The sequence below is a fragment of the Micropterus salmoides genome, unplaced genomic scaffold (assembly GCF_014851395.1).
Source record: "Micropterus salmoides isolate LMB-PRFRI ecotype aquatic unplaced genomic scaffold, ASM1485139v1 Ms_hic_scaffold_21, whole genome shotgun sequence".
Classification (NCBI taxonomy): Eukaryota; Metazoa; Chordata; class Actinopteri; order Centrarchiformes; family Centrarchidae; genus Micropterus; species Micropterus salmoides.
The window spans coordinates 12190436-12210072 of record NW_024041262.1 but is presented as its reverse complement, the minus strand read 5'-3'; the positions used below and the strand labels follow the sequence as shown (position 1 = coordinate 12210072).

The following is a 19637-nucleotide window of genomic DNA, read 5'->3' as shown; positions in this document are numbered from 1 at the left end:
GTCTTTATTTCCATATCCTCTCATAGTGATAGAAAGGCAGGTCTAACCCTTTGCCAAAACCCCTGAGTACAATGGAGAGGCAGCCATGTATGTCGGCCAAGCACTTTTTATTTCCCATAACAGTTCCCCTGCAGTACGCCTGAAGAGGAAACTCTATACATAAGTACTTAAACATCAACGTGTAATATAGCATTCGGCACACAAACCGCATCCGCTTTGTAAATACATTAGATATGAAAAATGTTTAAATTCGAAAGAGTGCAGTGGCTACTACACTAGTAAGTGTTTGATTGTGATGTGTGTGGTAATGCAGCATGCGCTGAAGGGTCTCAATCCCCTGAAGGCCCCTCTGCTCCGCCTGGTGCCACCCTGTCTTCAGGGATAACTCGGAGCTGACAGCACTCTCAGGGTGACGTCTTAACTTCAATGTCAGGACAGAAACCAGGCTCCCCTTCCCATAGTCGATATGCTTACACACACACACAAACACAGAGCGGTAGACACTCATGTCTGCATGTCTGATTTTCTCCTTGATATTCATGCTCACACACATACATGAGCAAACACACATTGTAATAGTTATCGTTGTGTTGAGTTGGGTGTGTAAAGGGGAGTGGGGGTTACCAAGTGCTAATCCATATGAATTGTGCGCAAAGGGAATGAAAAGAACAGAGAAAATCACCAAAGCCTTTGTGGAAAAAGAAGGGCAATGCTCAAGGGGCCCGAGTGTAAAGTGGTTTTGGACAGTGTGCCACTCGCCTCATTTGGTCCTAATTTGATTTAATATTCCCCACTCTTTCTTTTTCATTCCTGCTTTAGATTTTTCTGTGGCTGAGAGCTGTCAGCTCAAACAAGAAGGACAAATGAGGAGGTTATAGAACCCTATAAATTTTCTCTTTAGAAATTCTGATTAGAACATACTTTTAAAGATCCCTACAGAATGGGACTGATTCCTGCTTGTAATGGAATGTCTAACATTTAACTTCTGTTTTGTGACTGCATTAAAATTACGTAGTAAGAATTCACTAAACACCTTTGACACACATAATGGTGTAAAATGTGAAATGCTGTTTGAGTTAGATATAATAAAGAGAATATATAAACTAGATTCATGGAAAGTCAATTCTTGTTTTTGTTTTACCCCTATTTTTTTCACTGTTTCATTAGATTGAATATATTAGATTGGAAATCAGAATCAGTGTAAAAAGTATCAGTGTGACTGGGATCTAAACATTGTCTACTTGGATGAGTAATTACCTGTGGTTTGGAGTCTGTGTGCAGGCATACCTCTTTTCATCATGGAAAATATATACCATATTTTCAGGGCAGAGACTATTATTAATGCTTTTATTTTTCAAGCCAACATGGATGAGAATTTACAATTCCATGACAAGTGAGCAAACTCCATCTGATGATGAAGATCATGTAAAATGATTAGAAAGCTTCAGAACAGCTACAGTACTAAATGGACATTGTGGTGACATTGTTTTCTTTACTATTTTTAGTGCTTCCAGAACAAATGACTTAAAAACAGTTGTGCTTTTGATGGCACTTCAGAAATACGAGTTATATACAAGTTAAATAAATATTAACTTGTTTGGACTGGGTTTTTGGCAAGATGAGAGACTGTAGATCCCAGTCCACATGAGGGAGTTTCTGCTTCCCTCTCTGCTTTTGGATAGGCCCTGGACTATTCTTTCTTACACACGCGCGTGCACGCACACTTGTGCTCACACATAAACAAACAGAGACATATATAAACCCACTCACATGCGTGCCCCTTCACAAATGCATGCACTCACACAAATTAAGTAGATTAAGTAAATTAAGTACACGCACGTTCAAATGCACGCACACATACATATAATCACCTACGTGCACACTTGTATTTGCAAAAATGAACACGCATAGCTTCAAAAGTGCGTGCACCCACACACAAATGCATGCACTCAAATATTTACACTCACTCACACACTGCGTTCTTGAATCTGGATGCTGTGGGCCGCACTAAGGGAGATTTATGAGGCTGGCTCCCTCTTGTCCTGTGTGTCTCCGACTTGATACTCTGGTTTCCACTCCAAACCTCAACTCAGCACACAGACACAGAGAGATGGGGGGACAGTGAGAGGGAGGGAGGTAGACTGAAAGAGAGGAGTAATGGTTCAGGGGGTTGGTGTGTTAGAGGAGACTGAAATAGGTAAGAATAGGGAGGAGGATAGAGTGAGAATGATTGAGACTGAAGTAGATGAAAGGGCAGATTGAAAAGATGATTGAGAGAGACGGCAAGATTGAGTGACAAAGAGCCCTGAAACCTGGACTACAGAGCTGGAAAGAGAGGGAGAAGTTACGAAATAAAGAGTATGTGAGAAAAAAGCTGGTTAATGCGGTGTGTCTGTGTGTGTTTGTTGCTGTGTGTGTGTGTGGGGGGGGGGGGTGCAGAGACAGACAGCCACTGGGTCAGAGGGTTAGCGTGGCTCCATGTGTTGCTTATAAGCTGATAAAAGACAACTGAAGCAGGGGAAACTGCACTCCTCTGCCTACTTTTTGTGAGTGTGTGTGAGGGTTATATTCGGGGTCAGAGGCAGAAAGAAAATCAGCCGGGGACCCAAGAGGCTTGCGGTTTGAAACGAGTCTCGGAAAATTGTTTACACATTGAGATAGGAAACTCAGGTAGTAGGGACCTCCACACCTACGTCAGTGTACAATGGAACAGAAGCACTGAGAGAGTCAGTAAAGAGTTTTACGTACTCACTTAAAGATGTCAATCCAGAAGAATTCTTTTGACTTTCTTTCTCTTTTAGGATTTACCTCACAATCCCTCTTGTTTCTATAAGAATTTAAAACTGTTCCTTTCTGAGCTGCTGTCAGCCTATTGCTCTTTAGGCATGCTTTTTAAATTTCCTCTGGCCGTCTCTGTATCTGTTTGACATGACCAGCCTCCACCTGTCCACCTCCAGTTTTTATCAGAGCTGGCTCCAGAGGGTGTCCAGATTTGGGTCCAGCGAGCTCATCAGGAATCTCCTTCCACGTCTCATTCATCTTGATGTTCATCTGACGGCTCAGTGTTCTGGTCCAGCACCACCTAGACTCTATCAGGGAAATAGTGATTTCACAATGGTGTCTAATCGGCATTGAACTGGACATTTATAGTAGCTTTTCCTATATAGATTAACCTATGTCTGTGTCTAAATTTCTGTTATAGGTTGTGAGTGTGTGTATATGTGTAGAATGTTTGTAGGCATGCATGTCACCTGCCACCGGGTAACGTGTACATGCACTGAAGTGTGAGTGTGAGTTTATGTTATAATGTTCTCTTATATACATTAATGCTTACACTCTCTATGCATCCATCCATCTATCCACCCAATCACGAGTGTATTTGTATGTGACCATGCACTTTCTCCTTTTTACAAAGGGTCTATCACAGTCAGAAGAATAACTGCCTCCACCCAACCACCTCCCACCATCACTATCCCCGATAAACAGCCGTGGGACTTTAAACATGGCGCCCGGCCGGCGTGTGACTGAGAGAATGGGCCAACTGCTGGCTTCAGTGGCCAGGGGTCGCCCCCGCCCCTCTCCTCTCCCTGGCTGGGTGGGTGGCATATGGCGGCCCAGGCAGGAACCCCTTTGGTGTGATACACACACACACACACACACACTGGGAGACACACAGAAGGCCTGGAGCCACCCAGGCTGGACCCACGATCGCTGTGGGAGACATGGTGTCACCAAGCCTCTGACAGAGGAGGGGTTGTGCGTATGTTTCTGTGTGCGTGTGTTTGTGTGTGATCCCACCTTGGAGGACCCCCCCCCCCCCCCCCCCCCTCCTGAGAACGTCGGCCTCTGCCCGCCACCACATCCCCATGGTGACTCCACTGTTGTCTCTGCTCATCAAAATTAGAGAGATTTACCTCTGGGCGCACACACAACACATGCACACACACACAGCCAACAGGTGGCAGGCCTTGCTCGGCACAGCAGGCCCACTTCAAAGGTTAAACATACATCGGACCGCCCACCCTTTCTCTGCCGTTCTCACAAGGGAGAAAGAGCGAAAGGGAGAAGAAGACGAGATAAAAGTAGAAACAGAAGGAGAGAGATAAAGGGCAGTGTGAGCGTGTTCATGTGGGAGCAGGCAGGATGGTATAGTATATACCTGGTGTCCATAGTTTGTTCCGACTCCCCAATTATGCACACAGCTCACACTTCAAAGTGAGTCACATATGAGCTCAAAGCATAAGTAAAAACAGAATGGCTACAGAGTTTTCCACTTCAGTTAGTTTTTGACGTAGTGTGACTGACAGCAGATGTGAACAAACCAGGGATTTTCATACACAGACAAGAATAGCCTAATTTGCTCAAAGCTAAAAACAACAAAAAAAGATTTCACCTCACAACAGGAGTTATATGCAGAACACCATCTCAGCACAGCCATCTTACCAGAAAGAGGAAGTTGAGGCTACAGTCGACAGTCAGTTACCAAAACTGGATGACTCCACTGTGGACAAATATTATCTAGATGGTGTAAACAAAATAACCCATGGCTTTATCCTGTCTGGTATCAGTTGCACTGTCTGCTGCCTGTGGTGCAACAGGCTGGGTTATGTTTTCTCAGTACTTAAGAGGCTGCTTGTTATCAAAAGAACACCATTTGAATGCCACAAATTATGTTAATAATCTTGCTGATCAGGTACATTGCTTCCAGGCCAGTCTCCCACTTTTCAAATGCACATCTGGTAGGATAATCCATCCGCATCTCACTGTGTAGACGCCTTGGGGATAAAGTGAAAGGGGATGTTTTTAGCAAATGTGTACCACTGAAGCACTAACACACTCATGCACACACCTAATATGTCCCTGAATAAAATCTCATCCATAAAATATGACCCTAAAGAGCCTTAAGAGTGAGTCTAATTGTCTTCTAGGCTCTAAAATCATGCAAAATCTCAACAAACGGCTTTACATATGCAAGCGTATGTGAGCATGAATGTGTATGTCTGCGTTTGTTGTGTTGCCATGCTAACTTAGTGTGCATGAGGGGCTGTAGGTCACAGTGTTGCCTATAAGCTGATAAGAGCCAAACAGAGGGGACGGATATATGAATTCTCTCTCTCTCTCTCTCTCTCTCTCTCTCTCTCTCTCTCTCTCTCCCCCTCACTCACTCACTCACTCTCTCCCTCTCCCTCTGTGTGTCCAGCAGCCCGCCTGCTTCCAGCCTGTCTGGTGCCAAGACTCAGATTTCAGAATTTCCTTCTACAAGCCACATTTAGAGCAGCCAGCGTATATGTGTGTGTGTGTGTGTGTGTGTGTGTGTGTGTGTGTGAGAGTTTGTGCAACTTTCTCCTCTCACTGTCTGCCTCTCTGACCCCCACCACCCTGTTTTCAGTGAGCACTGTCCTTCTGGTGCCGCTATTCGCCTTTTCTGCCTCCCGCTCTCTCTCTCTCTCTCTCTCTCTCTATCCATCTACCTCCAGTTCTTTGTTTATTTTATGGGACTTGACCTCTGCAGACTACCAATGCAATACATGTCAACTAATATGAATGGTCACTTGTGCCTGTGTGTAATAAACACGATTAGACACACACTAACATGCAGCCAAGATGTATGTGTGTATGTGTATCGAGGGTGAGGTGGAGCAGAGGCAAGGGCAGAAGGATAAAGGTGGTGTGAAGGGAGATGAGAGGAAAAGATGGGGAAAAAAAGAGAAGCCTGAAGGAGGCTGGAGTTCTTACGGAAAAAGTAAAACAGACAGAAAGCAAAAGAGTATTGTTTAAAAAGGTTTGTTTGAAGGAAAAATCTACAAAGCTCCATGCTTTGAAGGTGTTTCAGATACATGTACAGTATGTGCCCATATATAGTTGCAGTATGTCCTTCTCTGTCTTTCTCTGAGCCCATATGCTTGTGCACATATATATATATATATATGTGCATATATACACACACACACACACACACATTAAGACATGCCTGTATATACCACACCACAACTCTTTGTGCCTGTGTGTGTGTGTTTGTGTTGTAAAGAAATGTTCCATTGTTTATAGTTTAGATTAATGTAATCTATATTTATAAAGGCAGGAAACTCTGGCCAAGAACAATTTTTTGCTCACATTCAAGTTCCCATTTGTCTTAACCATTCCTACATTACCACGTATGGTGGAACAATTAATAGTCTTAAAATAGTGATTTTCTTAAACTTTCCCTGAGTTGCATCAACGCCATTGCAGCCACATGACAGGCAGAGGGGGTTAGAAATGAAAAACAACTTATGTGTGAGAGAGCAACAAGAAGAGAAATAGAAAAGAGAAAAAAAAGAAAAATGGGGGAGAATGAGGGGAAAAAATTGTCCAAATCAAAGAAATGGTGATGACGAGAAAGAGAAAAACATGTATCCAATCCAAATTCTGACAAAGTTGAACCACTAGAACAGGACAGGTGTCTAGTTGCTGTGGATAATTTCATTGTTAGCACACCAAGATGCTCAGATTTAAATGTGGGAATCTCGTGTTTCCATTAGTGTGTGTGTGTGTGTGTGTGTGTGTGTGTGTGTGTGAGTGGGGGAGGGGGTCAGTTGAATGGATTGATTCTTTTTCACAGTTCTGACCGTGTCATTTATATGTTGCAACATAAACTTGGGAGTCGTCAGACTAAGCAACATTTTCCACTCTGCTGTCAGTTTGCAGATTTGCTTTGAAGTGTTCCTGAGATTTTCCTCTGCACGCCACTGTTATGAGCTGTGATGTGCATACTTGTGGCTGCCTTTTAGCTTGCATCTCAGAAATTCTGCGATGCTGGAACCAATTTTTGTTTACATTTTCTTAAATCACGGGTCTTTCCAATCTTGACTTTTAGCAAAACAATATGTAATTGTCTGGTCTCTGTCTGCGTATTTTATATGTTGTCTTTGTTTGTATGTGACTCACTGTCTGGAGGACTAAGCTGTTTGTGTAAACAGTCTGATATAACTAATAAAGCGGATGCTGTGTGTATATTGTTTGCAGCTTGAGGGTGTTGATTGTTTGTCGGGCTGAATCAGTCTCACTGTAGCAGCCTGGTTGTATTTGATGTGGGATTGATCGGGGGCCAAACATGGAGACTTTGGTTTCCCAGAACAATTACTTCCTGTTTCCCAAACCTGGTAAAAGTGTAGGAAATTGTGTGACATAGACTCTGTCTGTGTGCGTGTCAGTGTGTATGGGATGTCTTAGCTTTGATCTCAGGTCATTTATACAGATTACTCTAGCAGTCATAGTCTTGGTCCAAAAGCAATGCCTTCAAGGTGGTTATGTTGTTGATGATACGGTCTGTTTTGTGTAACTTCTATAACTTATACAGCCAACTTATGTTATCAGTTTTCACTCAGTTTAAGTATTTGACCCATTGTTATGGCAAAATACAGAATTTTTCTATGCCTTTTATAAGTTGGGGAAAGTTTGTCATTGTAATCCTAAAGGTTTTCAATAAATCTGAAAAGTAGTGTTCTTGCGCTGTATTTAAATTACCTACCTAAACACAAGAGATTCACAAGAAACGAAGCATGCATGTAATCCATGTAATGAATATTTCCTAGTGCTGCTAGTTCACTTTAAGCACGGGGTGGCTTTTATTGTGAAGCTGTCACAGGAAAACGCATGTATTTGTCACTGAGGTTAGCATGATTGGTCATCAAGTATGCATCTACAAGAAGACACGGTCACTGTCAGCATGTGCTGACAGCAGATCAGCATTGAATATTGCAGGGAGTAATGGAATAAGAAGGAGCAGTCACAGTGAGCTACATTTAATGCACACCTTCAAATCAAAGTATCCAACTCCTTCAACTGTGCCTTGCTGTCGTGTGGAAAAATACTTGCACCATGTGTAGGTCATCAGCTTACCGTATGGATACATAGGTTGCTGAAAAGCTGTGTAGGAATCCCTGCATTCATTTCTCATCAGCAAACATTCTCTTTCTGATACACTAGGTTTGACACCTTGTCATGATATGAGTTTGGATCTCTTTTTCTCAGTTTTTTTGTGTTACGATTGTCTTTTGTCTTTCTCTAGGGTATGAGGCATGTCAGTGGGGAATGACATCCCAATCTCACATGTAGGATGCACCATCTCTTTGAAAGTAAAGACACACACACCCCATACCTCGTTGAACACTCCCTAATGTCGTCAGAGAATGATGGGGCACCGTCCTGCCGACAGAAAAAGGTTGTATGTTCCATCTCAGGCAAATAACAATAAGCCTGGGGCTGGATTCCAATGGGCTTTCTCTTTGAAATGGGATACCGGCACACGCATTACAAATATATCTCTTGTTTTATCTTCCGGGCCAGGCCCATGGAAAAATTATTCCAAATACCTGCCGCGCTTTATCTGGAACCCTGGAATAGGTTAGGCCCAGCCGGGAACACGAGGATGTCTAAAATAAGGCCTCTATTACGGGATGGAGTGGAGATGGATGGGACAGAGCGGGAAGGGACGGGGATCGGGGGTATTTTAGGTGTATCGGCCCTGTGAAAAAGGGCTTGTTGCGGGGGCTCGGAGCTGCTTTAAAGTCTACTATGTGGGCTGCTGTCAGCTGTTGTACAAACTGCATGTGCTAGGGGAGGGTTTGTGCGTAACCGTGTATGTGTATGCGTGCTCATGTGGGCTCACACGTCCATAGCGGAGCGGGAGTATAAATAACATTTTTCCTACAGATGTTCTCACCTTGACAAATCTGTTCTTGGCCTGCGTGATACTTCTTGGCATATGGCACGATGGTCCAACGTAACTCAACCTTTATTGACTTTCCTCAACATCTCCCTGCCCCTGTTCAAAGCATTGCTTTTTAAGAACAACATGTACATTTGCGGTATTTAACTGATGATGTTTTCCAGAGTGGCTGATAATAAGCAAGGATTTCTGAAGGACTTGAAGAGGACACATGGCTGAAGACAAACACATTGACTGCTGCAGGGATTCAAATAATGGGCTTTTGGTTACTGCAAACAAAGTTTTGATAATGATTAGGTTGGCAAATGCTGCTCAAATGTGGTAATTATCTTAATCTCATTCTTTTGGAACATAGATGTCTCAAAAGTTTACTTACTAATGACTGTCTTACAGATCAAGTCATTTTAACTTTTCATGACATTTTATCAGAAAGTGAGTAAAGAGTATGGAGGCTTCTAGTGGGTTGTGATGCTAGAACTATTTCAGAAAGATATTTGATTGTAGTCATACTGAAATAAAATTCAGAGTTGAATCAGTGTAAGAAGAGAGGTGTTTGGGAGAGAGGGATGGGGGAACAAGAGAATGTGGGAGATGATGGGAGAGAAAAGAGAGGCAATAGGGAGAGATGGGGAAAGAGCGAAATGCAGAGAGCAAGGGGAAAGAACAGCAGAGGGGGAGAAGACGATAAGATGAGAAACAAGTTCATAAGATGTTAGGTGAGGAGGACGGAACAGAAGGAAGTAGGTGTTGAAAGTGCGTCCTTGAGGAATTCATTTATCTCTCTGATTCTGTTTGGTGGGGCCCCATCATGGAGTCTGTCACCATCGCCTGTAGAGTCCTGCTGACATTTCCTTCAGCAGTTAAATGTGTTTCAGCTTCCATGTACCAGACTCACCTTAAAAACACACTGTCATATACATAGTTCCCATGGTAAAAATGGAGAGGGGCAGCATAGTCGTCATACCAGTGATGCCAAGACAAGATCGGCAAGAGATGCCGATCTTTTGAAACTCATAAGAAAGAGATTATGTTACAGAGTGGCGCTGACAAACCGGCTACCAGGCTGGCATTGCCAGTGCAGGATGACTCATATGGCACCTATGACTGAGAGCTGATAATGCGAACATGGTGCCCATCTGGCAGATCAGTGTAATTTATCACCATGCCATAGATCAGTGGTTTTCAGCCAGGTGTTTTGACCCCTGTCTCAAAGGGCTGAAGATAATTTCTTTGGGGTTGTGGTGTTAATGGGATTTTAAAAAACAATTTTTGAACTATGTAAATGTATTTTTCCTTTGACAACCATGTTTTGTATTTTCTTGTTTTTTTCTGATGATCGTACAAAAGCTAAAAAGGCTAAATAAGTCTGTTCACTTTTCTACATATGCATACATAAATCTTGATAGGCACCGCTATACTTACGTTACACAATGCATTGATATAGGGAGCTGATATATAGTACAATGTGAGTCATGTAAGACCCTGATGCCGTGGCTTAACACAGTATTACCACATTCAGTTGTATGAATTTCTGGTGCTGTTTTCCAGAGCGAGAAACCTAAACTGCTTAGTAACCTATAGAGTAGAAACTGCTGTCCTTAGATCTTATTGTGTTAGTCCACTTCTTTCATGACTGGATTTTCCCCACATTTTTAGGTAGGGTGTCTGTTAAACAAGCAGTTGGCCTTACTTCCTTTAAGCATCTTTATCACTTCACCATTATCACTTCACCATTAATTCATTTTTACATTTTAGTAACAGAAATTTTAATTATTCAAATTTAATTAAATTAGGGAAGTTACCGTTTGCTTTATGGAGATAAACGGGCAAGCTATAAAGAAGAGAAGAGGAGAGGACTGGCTTTTTAAAAATGCTTTTTCTAAGCTTAAGCGTGCAGAGCCTGACTCTGTTGTTTTGGCCTGGTGGCGCCTTAACATTTGTCTGTGAGTGCAATGATCTTCTCTAGAGATGTAAACTCTTGTAATGGTTTCTAGAAGTGATCAAGCCTCATGCACTGAATCAAATTTCATATTCCGCTCTTACAGTTTCCCTCCTGTCTCTTACCCACCCGTCTCTCCTCCAGGGCTGACACTGCCAAGATGACGCAGCCCATGAGGGGGGACCAGGCCCACCAGGCGGCCCCAACCCGCAAGTCGGCCAGCCTGTCCTCACCAAGCGCGGCTCGCCGCCTGTACCGCAACTTGTCTGGAAAGTTCCGTGTGGGCACAAACCCCCCTGCCCTGGAGGACAGTGTGGTGTCAGGACGGGGAGGAGAAAAGGAGCGGCTGCGCAAAACCACCATAGTAAGCCAAAGAGAGAAAGAGAAGGAAAAAATAATAAGCCCAGGAACATGTAGTCTCAAAATAGTCAGGCAAAACATATAGACTTTGATAGTAAGAGAACCTCAGGTAGTAGCATCATGCACCCACCCATCTAACTATTGTAGAGCAATATTGCAAATATATTGTGAGAAACATTCTCTATGTTGTGTGCGGGGATGCTGATATGTTCAATATTCAGCGATACAAGCTGAAATGCCCAAGGTATCACAACAGAAGCCTTTGGTACTGTTCTTTTTTAAATTCATCTAAACTTTCTTTATATCACAGTTCCAGAGTAATGAAGCTTTGTTTGAGGCAGTGGAGCACCAGGAGTTGGACTTGGTACAGCTGCTTCTGTCCCAGTACAGTCTGGAGGAGCTGGACCTCAACACCCCAAACAGTGAGGGCCTCCTGCCCCTCGATATCGCTGTCATGACCAACAACGTGCCCATGGCCAAGCTGCTTCTGCGGGCTGGAGCCAAGGAGAGCCCCCACTGTGAGTAGAGGAACACAATGTACCAGTAGTACCCAGTCACAACACCTGCAGTAGGTGTTGTGCAATGTGACAAGACGAATACTGTGTTAAGCACAGTTGCTGTGTAGTTGCATCTGATTTGGTAGAGAGTAGATGAACATGCTGTAATATAATGCTCAATATAGTGGGAGTTGCAAGATAATTTTGTTATTTTACCACATAGCGCACCGGCTAGCTAGAGAGTGTTCATTTAAAGGGAGGACGTGCAAAGTTGCTAAACTCCTATTGTTCATAAAATTGCACAAAGGTAATCATTCCATAAAACTGAGTCTTTTCTGTAGAAATTATCCAAACTCTCTTCTGGGGTCACCACAATGTCTCTGTGCTAATAGGAGCAATGTTTCTCTCATAAATTCAGTCTCTTGTATTTAATCATTCATTTCCTTGTAAATTTTGACAGCTCTTCACTGTTGTTAGTAGAACTTTGGCTTGCCTACAGATGAATCACACCATAGCAAGTGCTAGCTTGACTTTGAAGCAAGCTGATTTCCTGACCCTTAAGTCAATGGGTGATATGTTCTAGTAACCCAACGTTACTTGACTTCTGCCAGTCACAACATGTATGCTTTACAAACTAATTATGTGATTTTTTTTCTAATGTAGATTTCAAATTTCTTTAGCATAGCTCAGAGCTGATACCACACAGAGTTTTTGTTTGCGCTACAGTAGACAAAGCTGCTGTCACGACAACATCAGCCGTCACCAAAGCGACCGCGGGTGTTGCCCAAAGCAACGACGCACACATAACTCATAACACAACCTCTTCTCATGCATACCAGTAATGCATTCATCTACATGCTATTGACAAACTCACACATCTCGTTCTGTTTTCTGCTGGCAGTGAAAACTTATTAAAGGCGATGAAGGGGTGGTAATAATGATGCAATATTAGTCATCTTCGTAAGCACTTTTCACTGTCTGTGATCTGCTGAGCCTCTGCGCCCTTCCTCTGTTAATGATTAGAACTCGCCAGTAAGACTCCTTGGCTGTTTGTTTTTGTGCTTGTGTGCACACATATACACACTTCTGCAGAGCTGTGCCAGACGTCTTATAAAGGTATCATTAAATTGAAAACACTTGAAAGTGATGTTTACTGAAGTTTGCTCTTTGATTGTGCTCTCTCCAGAACTCAAGTAACTCATGAGAGAGTGTGAGTTATGTGTGTGTGGGAGGGGGTTAGTTGGTTGGGTGGGTGGGTGGGTGTGTAGTTGTACAAAAGACTGAAAGGGAGAGAACAACAGCACATAAGGAAAGTAAAGGCCTGCCTTGTACTAAGCATGTACTAATCGAACTCCATGTGAGGACAATTGACATCAAAGACTGCAGACTTTTCCTTGAGCTTTGAAAGGAATTGATTCTGATGCATATTGATATTGCCACGCTTGGCTTTATTTTGTGTAGTTACCAGAGAGACAGACAAAGGGCAGACGAAGACAATCAAACAAAATTTCAAAAGCAACTTCATATATTCATTATAAATCCCTCAGTGGCTCTCAATAAATAAGACAAAGCCACTTTAATGTGCTGTAGAGGATCCCAGCCTTGATGTGAAATAAGGACAACTCAAGACACACGTACTCACTGGTGACAGCATCTGGACCAGTTTCGAGGCCTGGAAGGACTGGAAAATGTAAATAAAATTGGACCTTTAACTGTTATTTTCATCCGTCCAAGTCCAAGGATCCTCAGTAATACTCTTAACTTAAGCCCTAACGCTAACCTTAAAATTCAACCCTGAACCTCGCGTTGCCTGTTTTAAAAGTGACAAACGGCCCTTACATCTTCACACAAGTGGCGGAAGAGGACAACAAAACTGACACCCAGAAGAGACACTCAGATGAGAGAGAAGCTCGCAGCCAGTGTGGAGACACGGAGAGAGCCGCAGAATTAAACACCCAGATGGACATTTTGACACGGAGCTTTAAACTTACTGTCAACAGTGGAATCTAACGCTCAACAGTGGAATCTACAATGAACAAACACAGACCACACAGACTAAACACAGACACACACTAGTCCCAAACACTCCAAGAATGACCAGCCACCAAAGACGAAGCACAGTATGCTACTGTACTTAGTGACCTTAACAGCTTTACATTACCTGTGATCTGTACACGTTGTGCAATTGGATTGGATTATCTTTGATTCTTGTGTTGTGCCACCACCAGTCACTATCACTAACCACACGGCCATGATTTAAATATTTTCATTGGGTGTTACATCTCATCTCCTATAGTGATGCGTTTTTTGTTTAAGTTAACATCATTGCTCACATTATTTTAGTAACACCCTACCCCATTTCAGGAAAACGTTCCTCTGATGGAGGCTGTGTGAGAATGTGGTATATGATATAAATAGATCAGTTACACACATTTTTTCCGCAAGTTTTGCAGAAATATAGTTTTACAAAGGCAGTTTAAAATGATGCCTATGCATGTTCTCACCATTATGTGTTCCCTTATAACCACATATGAAGAATACTCCTCCCTCTCTTGCCACTCTCACTTTCATTGCCACATTTTCTGTGTCATTTTCTAGGTGATGTCATCTCTAAAGAGGGACTGCTTAGTTAAATGAAGTTTATTGAGGTATCTGCTACAGCATTTTGGCAAACAAAGCCATTAAAAAGAGTGGCCTGCAAAAGCAATTTGCAACAATGCAGGCTGTGGGTTTCTTGCATTATCAGCCCAGCCATGTGGATTGTTGAGACACTTGATAAAAGTAACGTCAACACAATATTAACTTCTCTAACTGAGCTGGTAACGCATTTTGTTCCTGAAAACATCCACAATGGTTTAATTCTACTGGATTTAATAGTTTTAATAAAAAAGCAATGCTTGTACAGGAGAATTCTCTTTTAATTAAGAATTTTCACAGTTGACAGGATTTTGCATTTACCCTTTGATTCTTGGTTGGAAAAACAGCCCACTCAGAGTTATAGTCCATCCAGCATTACTCAGCTTTGAGCTGTATTTACCAACTGCCTTTTCATGTGTGAATAGAAAAGCATTTTTATGGATGTCAAAGTAGTTTTGAAATAATGGAGTCACTTTAACATGTGCCCAACTGTAATGACACTACTCTTTCAATACTGTATGCACTAACTTTTCTCTCTCTCACTGTCTCCCACGTGTGTTTCTTAGTTGTGAGTCTAGAGGGCCGAGCAGTGCATTTGGCCACCTTGGTGCAGGAGGCTGAGCAGCGGGTGTCGGAGCTTCAGGCCCAGGTTGGAAGCGATGGTCCTGGTGAGCGGGAGGGATCTGACCGGGAGAGGCAGCTAAAGGCCTGGGAGTGGAGGCTCCGGCTCTTCCGACGCATGCAGACGGGCTTCGAGCATGCTAGTAAGGCTTCAGGATGACTTTGACGGTTGTGTGTGCTGTTGAGGGCACAGTTGAGGGAAGCTCAGATCACTCCAGCAATTGACTTTGGTTTTAAGTTTTGCACCCTTTCTCTCTGCTGGCGTTCTGTCTGGGCCAAGTTAATGGCTTCCACACTGGGAAGCCTAGCCCACTACTCTGTGTGTGTCTGTGCGTGTGCAAACATAACACGCCTGTATTCCTGCTTTAATTTTTTATAGGCATTTCATGACACGCTTAGTGGCAGGGTAGACAGCCACCCCCCGAAAACATACTCACTCACACGCACACACTCCTCCCTTTCACCCAAAGCAATCTTCACTTTGATGCAAAATAGGTCGTTCCCTTCTTTGCAATTCCACATACTGGTGTAGTTTGACGGGTAAGTGGTGTGAACATGGAAGGAAATTATACACCACGTGTCAAAATGATGTTTATGTAGTGACCAACACGTTTTGCAACATGCTAGGAAATCTATATGATGTCATTGTTAGCTGCTTATTGTATGTGCTCGCTGGTGGTTATATGTGCAGTGTAGGATCTTAGTCTGCTTGTGTTTACCTGGCTGTCTCTATGCTTATTTACTTGCCATCTTTCTGTCTGTCTGCCTGCTCAGACCCTCCAGACGCTCCCAGTGTAGCTCGCCTGTCTGTCAGCAGCAGCACCAGTCTAAGGGTGGACTTCCAAGAACCTCTCTGCGTCAACTCTGCTGTGGTTACCAAGTACAAAGGTCAACCACCGTGCCCATCCAGCTGCTTCAAAAAATAATGTCACAAGTCTTTTTGAATTTTTTAGCTCCCCTTTTTTTTCTTAAGGTGTATATCGAAGACAAGTTTTAAAAAATAAACAATTATAGCTTTGCAAATGTTTGTGTATATTTGCAGTGAGTTGGAGCAGTGCTCCTTCATTCAGTCCTTTGCTGGGTGAGATGGTGGTGGAGGATGCCACTCTGCTACAGTGCAACATCACTGGACTCACTTCTGTAAGTACTGCCAGAATCTCCGTCTCTACCATATTATTGACAGTCCATCAACTGTGGAATCTTTTTCAGTATTTTCATTTAATCAGTAGGAATCAGAAATAATCAAAATATCTTATATGATTAGATGCTGCCAAAGGGAACACAAAGAGCTGCACCACTGACTACAAATTTGACACTTATTTTAAGGGTTTCCTGGATGGAACATCTACCCATGTGTATCTATCCTCCCCTGCACCCATGCTCATCACATCATTTCACATAAACCTAGTGAAGTGGTTCCCACCTTAGGATACAATCCTGCTTTATCTGGTAGTTTATGGGTGATACAGCAACGCAAAGAACCACTAAGCTCTAGCTTCTCCAGCTGTTGGTGCTATCTGACAAAAAATTTAGAAGCTATTCTCTCACATGAGGGCCCCTTATATTATTTACATGCAAGCTTGACAAGACATTTGAAAGTATTTCCCAAGTGACTCTTCTTTATTACACACATCAAATTCCACATACAAAGTTGTAGTTACCATCAATGCCAAATGATGGGGGTGAAAGACTTATGGCCCTATTAAAAACACAATTAGAAAACCCAGTTTATTTGTTATTTGTTGACAGTCTTGGCTGCTGACCATTCACATGCAACAGTTGCAAATAATCCAAAATGATTAAAAGAGCAGCTTGGTAGCCTGCCACCTGATTTATGTTTGGCATTTTTAAACGGGCATGTAGACAAATGGACGCTCCACTGGTTGTTTGTTATTGTGTGAGAGAATCACCCCCCCCCCCTTAGACGCCTGCTGCCAGCCAAAGCTCTCTCCTGTCACATGACAGGGGTCAAGGCGAGGTCAGAAAGTGTCAGCGGCTGATTTGATTGATCTGGCTGAGAAAGGAGAGACAGAGGCCTGCTGTCTACACACTGGGCACAGAGACAGACAGGGCTACTAGATAGACCTTTCACCCTCCAAACACAATACACACACTCATTTAAGACAGACAGGGACCTAGCAAGAGACAAACAGATGCACTGAACCACACATATATATGCATATGTTTTTACGCCTACAGAAATTCACAGACACTGTTCTTTAGGTTGCAGCTGTGTGTGTAATTACATTTTGCCTTAACTGTCATGTGTCCTGTCCTTACAGGGGACCTATTACTATGTCCAAGTGTCGGCCTACAACATGAAGGGCTGGGGGCCTCCACTAGTTTCGACCCCTGCCTGTGCTGCACCTTCCAGTAAGTCTCAATTGTGTATACGCACATGTGTATGTTCATCTCTGTGCCTCAATTTTATATAAAGCAAAACATAGAACTGACAATCTCACTAAATTAACACCACTGCAAAATGGTTTTCACACAGGACTTAGCTACAAGATGCAAGTGTGTGTGCGTGTTTTGTGTGTGACCTGCGTGAAAGATACAATCCCTCATAGCTTTCCCACACACATAAAGAGACTGGGACATTGCATCATTTCACATCCACTCAATCGATTTGGTTATTCCAGCGTCATACCGATGTGGCTTTGACATCATTACGGGGGTGACAGCTGAACCCTCTCGGCCAGCAGCCTGGGTGGGTTTCGGGACCCCCTCTGCGGACGTCAGTGTGTGTAACCATAGCCTCAGGATGTCGTTTGGGGTGGGCTGGCAGAAGAAGCTGCCCGGGTTCAGCCAAGAAGTTAACCGTGGAGTCATGTGCAACAACAGCTGAGGTGTTGACTCACCACAGAATCTCTGACCCCCTTTCTCTCTTTCTCTCTTTCTTTCTTTATCTTTCTGTCTGTCTGTCTATCTATATTTGATGTTTTCTATTAAGTTAGGTTGAGGACTTTAAAATGTTTTCTTTTGTATGTAGTTTTTATGTTTGGCCAAATAGTATAGGATTGCATGTGTTTCTAAGTAAGCGAATGAATTTATGTGAAGTAATTATTTCAGTGTAATGATTTAGATGAGTTTCATGATTACTGTTTGTGTGCAGCATGTAAATCCTGTACTGTTGGTACACACCTACCAAAGAGAGCGAACATACAGTAGGTGCTGTGACTGTGTGTGTGTGTGTGTGTTGGCACATTTAGGGCACATCTGGGGAACACATGAACATGTTTGTCCTCATCAGCACACCGTGTTTTTCAGCAAGTGTGAGTGTGTGAGTGTGTGTGTGTGTGTGCGTCTTCATTTTAGGAGACTGGGCTTTCCCTCTCTTTTTTTCTACTGTCCACCTCCCTCCCGCCCTCTCTCAGAGCTAATTTCGATGTTGCGTGTTTGTGTTTTCCATTTGGGCCTACCACTGGAAATATTTGCATGTCTGTGCTGTAGCACGCGGCGCGGCCCCAACAGTGGGGGCCTTATACCGGCCCATGGACGCCCATTAAAGGGCCCGCTTGTCCTGTCTGGACAGGCACCTTTCCTGGAATAGAGCTCACCGTGTTTCAGCCCCACGCACCCTCCGGGGGGCTCCGGGAGAGGGAGTTGGGGTGGGAGTGATGGGGGGGGTGGTGGTTGATGGTTGATGGTGGTAGAGGGGCGGGTTAACGCTGACACATCTTCTAGTGAGCAAGCAAGGATGCGGGCTTACTAACACAGTAGGCAGAAGGTGCTAAAGGATCGTTTTCTGCAGAGCTGGTCATATACTGAATGTGCAGGGAAGGGAAAGTGTGTTTGTAATACAGTTTCAGTTTTCAGTGTTTTTAAATGTGATTGGAGGAACAACAACACACCATGTTTGTTTGTCTGTGTACATGTGTCTGCTCATGTGTGTACTGACTGTTCTGAGCCCAAATATGTGCAGGGCAGCCAGTAGCAGTGTTGTTCAGTAGGTCTGTCTGTCGGCCAACCACAGCTTTCTCACACTGGAGTGGGTGCTGTTTCCTATAGTACTGTACACACACTAGACCTGTTTGAGAAGCAGGCCATCTCACACACCTCACACTATATTAGTATAATAGTATTGGGAGCCTCAGGAACAGGGCCAGCCCAAGATTTTTTGGGTCCTAAGCAAGCTAATTTCATTAACCCTCTCCAAATCCTAACCTCACTTAAATGTGATTTATACTTCTGCAACAAATCGATGGCCTAGCCTACGCATAGCCCTGTACCCTACGCCATAGCCTGACGTGCACCTCCTCAAAAATTAAACTACACTTAGGGGCGACTCGGACTGTAAGAACTGTAATTGGTCAGCTGATTAGCCTCGCAATGCCTCCGAGCTGGCATGAACTGCTCCGTGCTTTGATGTATATTTTACTAGCGGCCAATCCAGCGGCTGTAACACAGTGGATCAATATATTTGAGCGTTACACCCCAAGGGAAATGACTCGTTTCATCAGAATGTGATCCATTCGGCCAATAACATTTGAAAAATCTATAATAGCCGCATGTATATAATTTTACCCCCATTCAAGTTAGGGGAAGGCTAAACCGGAAGTTAGCCTGCTTGGCCGGCAAAAGTCAACAGAGTAGACGCTGTAGTGCTACCGCCAACTAGCATTTGACAGTGTAATTACAAAACAACACAGACACTGACGCACGTAGCCATAAATGAATGCAGCTGACGCTGTAGGTTGAGGTATGGACCCGACGCAGAAGTATAAATCATGATTTAAAGCCCCACTAATGTATGTGTCAGCACCGTATGGTCATATAATAGTAAAAGGGTCACAACAATTACAATTAAAATCACTAAAAAAAAAGAAAATACAGTACAATTGACCTGTATTTGGAGCATTTCATAATGTAG

General features: G+C 43.3%; 1 protein-coding gene across 2 annotated transcripts in view; it reads left to right on the top strand.

The window, feature by feature from the left end:
* LOC119916317 (ankyrin repeat and fibronectin type-III domain-containing protein 1) overlaps nucleotides 1-19637 on the top strand; it is a 138264-nt gene that overhangs the window by 104367 nt on the left and 14260 nt on the right. For both annotated transcript variants that reach the window (XM_038736293.1, XM_038736292.1), the window contains exons 7-12: nucleotides 10794-11013; nucleotides 11320-11527; nucleotides 14710-14907; nucleotides 15539-15652; nucleotides 15807-15904; nucleotides 17047-17137. In XM_038736293.1, coding sequence (XP_038592221.1) covers nucleotides 10794-11013; nucleotides 11320-11527; nucleotides 14710-14907; nucleotides 15539-15652; nucleotides 15807-15904; nucleotides 17047-17137 — 929 coding nt within the window. The remainder of the gene's footprint in view (nucleotides 1-10793; nucleotides 11014-11319; nucleotides 11528-14709; nucleotides 14908-15538; nucleotides 15653-15806; nucleotides 15905-17046; nucleotides 17138-19637) is intronic.